The sequence below is a fragment of the Ochotona curzoniae genome, unplaced genomic scaffold, assembly GCF_017591425.1.
Source record: "Ochotona curzoniae isolate NIBS_2020 unplaced genomic scaffold, NIBS_Ocur_1.0 contig_883, whole genome shotgun sequence".
Classification (NCBI taxonomy): Eukaryota; Metazoa; Chordata; class Mammalia; order Lagomorpha; family Ochotonidae; genus Ochotona; species Ochotona curzoniae.
In genome coordinates, this window is record NW_024466599.1 from 18,829,975 (window position 1) to 18,839,542 (window position 9,568).

General features: G+C 46.3%; 1 protein-coding gene across 1 annotated transcript in view; it reads right to left on the reverse strand.

Annotated features, from left to right (window-relative positions):
* The window catches only part of PPM1G (protein phosphatase, Mg2+/Mn2+ dependent 1G), a 30,315-nt gene extending 24,517 nt beyond the window's left edge, over positions 1-5,798 (reverse strand). The window contains exon 1 of the mRNA XM_040992984.1: positions 5,541-5,798. Coding sequence (XP_040848918.1) covers positions 5,541-5,660 — 120 coding nt within the window. The 5' untranslated portion in view covers positions 5,661-5,798. The remainder of the gene's footprint in view (positions 1-5,540) is intronic.
* Between the last annotated feature and the right edge of the window lie 3,770 nt (positions 5,799-9,568).

Here is a 9,568-nt window from a genome sequence, read left to right on the forward strand (position 1 = left end):
CCCTTTAAACATGAAGGAAACAATATGGAAAAAATACTAGTCTTATCCACTTTCCTGTAGCCCTTGAACCTTTTTACCCTAATTAACTCTGTAAAGATTGTCAAAATTAAAAAAAAAATAAAATAAATAAAAACTGGGGGAAAAAAAAAAGAGATAGTGGGGCTTGAGACAGAATTGACCAGGCAGCTGCATCTACTGGTAAGCATGTTGGCTGGTGGTGATGGAATGAACCCAACCCCAAACTGACTGGCACACTCAAGAGTCAAGTCTGAGGCCACCTGAGGCAAGATTTCTTATGAGACTCAACTAGACCACTGGACTCAAACCAGTTGACGATATGGCAACTGGAAGCTGCCCCCTCCCCCTCCCTCACTACCCACCCCTTCCCCACCAGACAGAAGTGGGGGGTGGAAAAAAGCATTTGCCCCATCCACCAGTCCCACATCTCAACCCTCCTCAATCCAATCAGTAATCCTCATGGGCACACATCCTTGCCAACATCAAAAATTTTCTTAAAAAAGCCTGGGCACAGGCAAAATAACAATTTATGTGGTCTGACCTTGGCATGCATGTCAGAACTGGACCTCCTCAGCTGCTGATGCCTCACTGCTGTGCAGTGGACAGCATGCCCAGATGTACACAGGACACATGACAGCCGATAGAGGATGGTGAGTGCCTCATCAGAGGATGGAAAGGAAAACAGGTTAGACCACTCTCCAGGCCAAGTTTTGCAACATATTCTTGGGCCTCTGGATGCACTAAGGTAGAATTGATTAGTCAACTGATCTTTGAAAGATTTTCTCAATTCTTGTACAATGAAGCTGACAATGTCTCAGAACCATCAACGGTTCAACTGGCTTATCTTCCACCTTCAAGCACTAGGATCTCAATTAAGCAACAGTTTATGTTGCCGTGTTCCAATCCAGCTCCTTATTTGCGACCTGAAAAGTAGAGGATGGCCGAAAGCCTTGGACGCTTCACCCATGTGGGAAACCCCAAGGAAGCCCTAGGTTCAACTTTATCCTGGTCCCACTGTAGCCTTGCAACCATTTGGGGAGTGAACCAGCAAACGGAAGATCTTTCTTCATCATTTCCTCTCACTGTAATCCTGCCTTTCAATCAAACAAAAAAATAACTATGAAAAAAAGTAACAAAGCTAAAATTCTTAAAAAAAAATTTAAAAAGGAATGAAAAAACAAAGACTAGATTAAACTATATTAAAGGGCCTGTATTAGGCCTGTGACACCAATATTCCATACAGGTCCTGGTCCAAATCCCAGGTGTTTCACTTCTAATCTAGTTCCTGTACCTTGCTGGTGTGCCTGGGAAAGTAACAAAGGATGGTTGAAGTGGTTGGGTCCCTGCATCCACATGGGAGATCTGGAAGAAGCTACTGGCTTTGACCTGGCCCAGTACCAGCCATGTGGCCTTTTAGGGAAATGCACCAGCAAATGGAAGGCCTCTCCCTCTCTATGTAACTCTGCTTTTCAAATATTATTTTAACACAACAACAAAAAAAACTTAGGGCCCACCACGGTGGCTTCATTGGCTAATCCTCCATCTCCAAGGATCAGGATCGCCAACGGGCACCAGCTCGTGTCCCAACTGCTCCATTTCCCATCTAGCTCACTGCTTGTGGCCTGGTAAAGTAGCAGAAAATAGCATAAAACCTTGGGACCCTGCACGCATGTGGGAGACCTAGAAGAAACTCCTGGCTTCAGATTGGTTCAGCTCTGGCCATTGTGGCTACATGGGGAGTAAATTAACAGAAGGAAGATCCTTCTATTTCTCCTCTCCATAAATCTGCCTTTCCAATAAAAACAAATATTTTTAAATAAAATGATTATATTAACTAAATAACTCTCTTTCATATCAGACTTCTGATTAGACAATCTTGTTTATTTCTCAGGCACCTCACCACAATCTACTTCTTTCATTAAACATATATTATCTAATTTTAAGGTAGAGTGACAGAGGTGGTTCAGTCCCCAAATAGCTGCAATGGTGAAGGACTTAGGGCTGGGCCAGGCTGAAGCCAGGAGTCAGGAGCTCTATCCAATTCTCCCAAGTGGATGGCAAAGGTCCAAGTACTTGGGCCATCTTCTGCTGCCTTCCCAGCCGGGAGCTGGATTAGAAGTAGAACAGCTTGGACTCAAACTTCTGCTCACATGGGATGCTGGTATTACAGGAGGCTGTTTATGTTGATGCCACAACCCTTACTTCTTTTGTAAGATTTTATTATTTTTATTGGAAAGTCAGAGAGACAGAGAGAAAAATCTTTCATCTGTCAATTCACTCCCTAAGCAGCCGCAATGGCCTAGGCTATGCCGATTCAAAGCCAGGAGCCAGGGGCCTCTTCAGGGTCTTCCACACAGGTTCAGAGTCCCAAGGCTTTGGAGCCACACCCAACTGCTTTCCTTGGCCACGAGCAGGAGGTGGATGAAAAGTGGGGCTGCCAGGACCAGAACCAGCGCCTACTAGGGGATCCAGCTGTATGCAAAGCACTTTAGCTGCTAGGTTAACATGCTGGGCCCAATCCCTACTTCTTAATTTCAAGGTACATTCTCTTAACTACCTTGAGGGTCTCTCTAAATCATGAAGGGAAGGGAGTATCAACTGTAGTATTAGGAAAATCCCTCCTCAAAATACTTAGTTCCAAAACAAGAGTGACAGGAGGCACACAGAAATAATAAAATGCCAGCTGTTAATGGACGCCATCCTTACCTTCAAGAGAAGGGATTAAACTGCCTGTTCCAAGGTGGCATCTACATAACTGTCACCATTTATTTTAAAAGATGTATTTATTTTTATTGCAAAGTCAGACATATATAGGGAGGAGGAGAGACAGAAACATCCTCCGTCCAATGATTCACTCCCCAGTGACCACAATGGCTGGTGCTGTGCTGATCTGAAGCCAGCAGCCAGGAACTCCTCTGGGTCCCATGCAGACGCAGAGTCCCTAAGCCCCGGGCCGTCCTTGACCACTCTCCTAGGCCACAAGCAGTAAGCTGGATGGAAAGTGGGGCCATGGAGACTAGGACCGGTGCCCATATGGGATCCCGGCGCATTCAAGGTAAGGACCTTAGCCGCCAGGCCACAGCGCCAGGCCCAGCTGTCACCATTTTAGGAACCTTCATAAGGTACATTAAAAAGATAACATTATCTCAACTAAATCACCAGAACTAAGCAAATAAAATAAAGACTTTATTAAATGGTGGAATTAAGCCCTAAAGGTTAAACAGGAATCAGGAATTGCAAAAGAGATGCCATTCCCTTAAGAGGCCAGAAGTCAGGCCCGGTGCGGTGGCCTAGTGGCTAAAGTCCTCGCCTTGAACACGCTGGGATCCCATATGGACACCAGTTCTAGTCCCTGCGGCCCCGCTTCCCATCCAGCTCCCTGTTTGTGGCATGGGAAACCAGGAGGAAGTTTCTGGCTCCTGGCTTCAGATCGGCGCAGCACCAGCTGTTGTGGTCACTTGGGGAGTGAATCATCAGATGGAAGATCCTCCTCTCTGTCTCTTCTCCTCTCTGTATATCTCTGACTTGAATAAAAATAAATTCTTAAAAAAGAAAAAGAGGCCAGAAGTCAAAATTACTTTCTTGATACAGCAAAGAAGCTATGTTGCACTTTAAGGTGAGAGAAGATACAGCCAGAGGAAAAGGAATGGATGAAAAAGAACAGGATTCCAACAGCAGATCAAGAGTATCTGACTACGCGTAGTTAATTACCAACAAGGCTAAAACTGGAAAAAGCACATTATGGAGACTTTAATGTCCTAATGGCTATAGCTCAAAAAATTAGGACCTAAGAAATAGTCCAGCAAGATCTCTGTGCTCCAAACAGCCACCGAGGAGAGGTCCTTTTCTAACTACCAGAGAAGCCAAAAATACAGGGAACGGCCCTGCAGTAAAGAAACACACCACTCAGAACTGCTGGGCAAATAGCTGGGAAACAGACTATGGAAGCACTCGATTCAGGAAGAGCACTAGAAGGGGGAGTCCCAAAGAAAGCACAGCAGAGAAGGGGCTGCCAAAGAAGTGGGAAGCCTGAAGATAAAACCTGACTGTGAGATGCCACAGGCATCCCAATCCCACTTGAACACAAAGTGTCAGCCTCTGGACCACTCGACATCAAGCTTTCCTTTTGAGGTTCCATCCAGATGTTTCTAACAGTCAGGTCACTGCATCTGCCAAACATCCAGCTGTTACTAACCATGGATCAGAGAGAAGCAGAAATACCAAACTTCGGTTTGACACAAATGATGCCAGCATGTAGTGCCATATGGCTTCTCTCCAGCAAGACAAGTGCTCTCATCTTTCTGGGCCTCCACTTCCTAGCTGGACGAGGCGGAAACCAGGTGAGAAGGGATGACATACAGGATTCGCCTCACTCCTGAGATGTTAGATCTAATGACAGAACCATTACTATCGTCTCCTGTGGGTAAAACATCTGAGGTGGACAGCACACCCTTTCCGTTCATACTGTCATTCCAAAACTAACCACAGAGATTTGAAAAAATGTTTTCCAAAGTAGCCAGTACCTGGCTGTTACCTGAAGCCCACCTAACAATGGGAAAAAGCCTCAATCTCAGCCATAATTAGGTTATATTTTGGGCCTCTAACTATAGCTTACAATACTCCTCACAACACATACCATATCTACCTCTCTTCCTTTCCTTTCTCAACACTTTTCCCTGTTCTTCATAGTTTTCATTTTGCCCAATGTTACTCCTTTTTAATGCAGACATTTGTCCCCTTTTTATTAAAGGTAAAATCTCCTAAAACGATGCAGTTCTAACTTGCAGCAAGAAAGAATTGGTGACTGAGAATCAACGAAATGAAATCTCAACAAGCACAGGTTAATGACAATTAACTCAAAAAGTTTTAAAGAGATGAAGGGCAGGAGTGGGAAAGCCAAGTATATTAGGAAAAAAGAAAGTCTAGTGCCTGCCACAATGTTTGTTGGCAAAGGTCATAAAAAGCCCTGAGGAAGCGTACCAAGGAGAGACAACTCTAAGAGGTCAAGTGCAGCCTGTGAAATTAACACACAGTGCCCAAGGCCTGGAAACCAGGTGTCAAGAACCTGAAATGGATCTATTCGTCCGGGCTTTTCTCCTATCAAGTTCCCTGCCCCAGGGAGACACCTGCTATATGTGGATTTAAGGAAAAATTAAAAATAATAAATTGCTCCCATCTATCTGCCTCTTCCTTGAAACACAGACAAACGGTCCCTTTTTTCGTCCCTCCTCCCACGCTAACCCTCACCACCTTATACGAGCCTGGAGAGGATGGCGCGAAGAGACGGGGCAGAGAGGGCCAAGGGTCCCTCTCTCCCACCTCACATGGCAGAGCCCTCGCCCGTCCCATTGGCCCACCGTGGCCACCGACCGGACCCCCCGGCCCTACCCTCGCTGCCGCCACCGGCTCTCGTCTGCGACCCTTCCCCGGGGGAGAACCCCCATCCCTCCCCCCCCCCGCTCCTTTTCTCCCGGAGCATTGCCGCCGTAGTCGGCCGGCCGACAAGGTCCCGGCCGCCTCACCTCCATAGAGACCCGCCAGCCCTGCATGGCGGAGAAGCCATAGGGCAGCGGCAGGCGCGGGGCGCCGACCCCGTCCCCGGAGCACTTGACTGTGTTGGGCTGGGAGAGGTAGGCGCCCATGGCGGCAAGCTGGCCGGCGTCCTCAGAGCGGACAGACGAGCTGGGCGCGACTCGTGCCGGCGCCGGAGCCGGAGCCCCCCGGGGCGAGCGTGGCAGGAGCAGGCCGGTGAGCGCGGCCGAGGCCAGGTGCCGGTGAAAGGCGCGAGGCCGGCCAGGAGGCGGTAACGGGACGGCAGCGCTGAGGGAGCGGAAGCGGAAACGGCGCCGCTCCAGGTCCCGCCCGGGCGGCGCGGCGCAGCAAGGCGAAACGCGGCGGGCAGGCATTTCCTTAGCAACTTGCCCCGCCTACGAGAACAACGGCCCGCCCAACCGTCGCTCCCGCGAGACCCGCGCTGCCACGCCCACCAACGGCCGCGGCGGACGTCGCGTGGCGGCCGGCGGCTCCCGCTGCCCCTTTCCCGCCGGCACCGCCACTTCCCTCTCGTCTCCCGCCTCGGTTCGCTGTCCGCCGCCTCTCCACCTTGTGGTCTGGGCCTCGTGTGTGGTCGGACCCGGTCCTTCCGATCCGCTCGAATTCCATGAAAGAAAGTCGCCTCCAATTTGAATTGACCGTAGTGTTTCTCGCAGGCCTCGGTGTCTTTTTCTGACAAAAGGCTTAGATGAGTGAAATAGTTCGGTCGGCTGCGTGAGGCGAGACCCGAGGAGCCTCTGAGGGGCGGGTTAGGTGGGGGAGGTGGTTGAGACAGGACACCCCATTCTCAGAGGAATTGGCGTTGAGGGGCAGGGCCGGAAGAGTGAACCAAGGCTGCAACCAGCCCTCGCCATGGTGGGTGAGGGAGAGCTGCGGCCTCCTTGGAAAATGATCTTAAGTGGCAATATTAGACTAGAGATGGCAGTTAGTGCCTAGATGAGCCATTGGATTAGGCCGTCATCCTGGCGATGCATTTTAGGATCGTGGTCTAGTCTGTGCAGTATATGTTGAACATACGAATCAGGACCCACACTGGTTAGAGAAGAACTCAGGAGAAGGGCTGGGACTAAGGTGATGGCAGAATGGCAGAAGTGGACTAGATGATTTAGTCATAGATTGGATTTGGGAACGCAGATTTCCAAACTAGGATTACCAAAAAAAAAGAATTTAAGGGTCCCGGTGTGGTAGCTTAGCGGCTAAAGTCCTGGCCTTGCACGTGTTGGGATCCCATATGGACACTGGTTCTAATAATACCAGTGGCCTCTCTTTCCATCCAGCTCCCTGCTTGTGGCCTGGAAAAGCAGTCAAGGACTGCCATAAGCCTTGGGACCCTGCACCTGCATGGGAGACCCAGAGCAGTCTCCTGGCTTCTGGCTTCAGAGCAGCTTACCTCCAGCCTATGAGCATTAAGGAGTAAACCAACAGATGGAAAATCTGCCTATCCTTCTCTCTGTAACTCTGACTTTCCAACAAAAATAAAATCTTAAAAAAAAAAAAACTTGGGGACAGCAGTGTGGCATAGTGTGTTAGGCCAACAGTTCATTACTTCCTCCTTTATTCCTTGCACTTCTTTCCCCGTTTTTTTGCTTTTCCTGCTGGATGACTAAACCATTAGAAAGTTAGAAACTTCCTTGAAGTTAGTGTCCCATGGTATGCTTAGCATGGTGTTTCGATATGCTCAGAAATACTTAAATATTGGATTTTTGTTGCAGAGTATGAAAGACATCACAGTAGACCCAAGTGTAGGGTGTTAGGAGTCTTTATTGCCCAACCTTAGCGACAACAGATCCGACTACAGTCCAGGAGCCAGTGCAAAGCAGAAGTAAAAGGTTTTTAAGCTCTTATCTTCCCATCAGCTTGAGAGCTGTACAGTACAAAGTGTCTACACATTCAATTAACTAAGTGGCAGGAGATAGGAAGGGAGCTACCAAAGCCCAAAGTTTTCCTGTAGTCAATTAACCTAATGTGACACAATAGGGAGCAGGAGGGGCCAGTTGCTTGGAGCCTCTGTAGGCATTTCCACAATATCAGTTAATTTGAATGTTATGGGAGATAGGCAGGATGCAGGACCTCAACTTCTGCGCTGTTACACTCTCAACCTGACTAGTGGGTGCTTGCCATCTATCAGCTGTATCACATCAAAGTTTTGACTTGAGCAGAAAAAAATCTGATGAAACCATGAACAACAACAAAAGACTTGCAAGAATATAGTACTGTTAAGGTGACAACTTGCTACAAGCACATTGAAAATTTTGTATGGGCGTGCCTGGCAGTGTGGCCTAGCAGCTAAAGTCCTCGCCTTGAACACTCCGGGATCCCATATGGATGTTAGTTCTAATCCCGGCAGCTCCACTTCCCATCCAACTCCCTGCTTGTGGCCTGGGAAGGCAGTCGAGGACGGCCGAAAGCTTTGGGACCCTGCACCCTTGTGGAAGACCCAGAAGAGGCTCCTGGCTCCAGATTGGATCAGCAACTGGCTGTTGGCAGCCACTTGGGGAGTGACTCAGTGGCTGGAAGATCTTCCTATCTGTCTTTCCTCCTCTCTGTAAATAAATAAATCTAAAATATATTTAATATATTAAAAATAAAATCTTAACTCTGTGTAAATAAACCTTAAATTTATTTAAATACATATTCATATTTTAAATGCAAACAATATATTTCATTAATATATTACATATATTTGTTTATATTATATATACTATACAATTCTTAGATCATGTTCACATTAATATATTAATATAAATATATATTAATCATGTGATTGTGCAATTACATATTAATATAATATATTAATATACTGATATAACAAGCATGTTAACATGTTTCTATATTTTATATATTTTTAATGCATCTTTAGTTTTTAAAATTTATTAGTTACACTGTATAAATTTTATATATTAATATATTTGTGCATTTCATATCTATATATTATATATAAATTTATGTATAAATTTTGTGAATATAAAATATATATCAATTGGACCTGGTGCAGTGGCCTAATGGCTAAAGTCTTTGCCTTGAACGTGCCCAGGATCCATATGGGTGCCAGTTCTGATTCCGGTAGCTCTGCTTCCCATCCAGCTCCCTGCTTGTGGCCTGGGAGGGCAGCCTAGGACGGCTCAAAGCCTTGGGTTCCTGTACTGTGTGGGAGACTTGGAAGAGCTCCTGGCTCCTGGCTTCAGATTGGCACAGCACCAGCCGCTGCAGTCACTTGGGAAGTGAACCGTCAGATGGAAGATCTTCCTCTCTGTCTCTCCTCCTCTCTGTATATCTGACTTTGCAATAAAAATAAATAAATCTTTACCAAAAAAATATAGCAATTTTATATATAATGTATAAATTTAATATGTGGTTTATGAATTTAATAATTATGTAATAATTTAATACAAAGTAAAATATATTTTAAAATGTAACGTTATATGAAAACAAACACAATTATATGTTAATATATTATTGATATATTAATAATCTGCATATTAATACAATATATTAGTATAATTACATAATATATTATTGTTAGTTTCACCACTCATCAAATGTTAGATTTGCCGACCACAAGGGAAAGATAACTCAGCCAAGTACATGAAAAGGATTTGGATGGCCTTTGTTTCAGGGAATCATGGTCACGGGCTTCCCTTCCCCGTGCAGCAGACAGACAGATGTGAAGGAGTGAGCTGCAGAGGAAGAAGAGCGTGGAAGAGACGGGGAAGGGGCTCTTTTAAACTCTCCTTGACACAGAAGCTGAAATGGGGGGGGTCGCATCGGCCCTTATTGGTGGAGGGGGGATATGAGTCTGTGCCCCTCATTGGTGCAACGGGGGTCTCACTGCCTGAGGGGCCCACCAGAATTCCGCCATCCATTCCGGATTTGATTGGAGGCAAACTCCGCCCTTCTCCGGTTACCGTGGTAGCCATCAATTATATAATTAATAGAATTATATTCATATATTACATATATGAATATTTCATTAATGTATAAATATCAACTGCAGGAT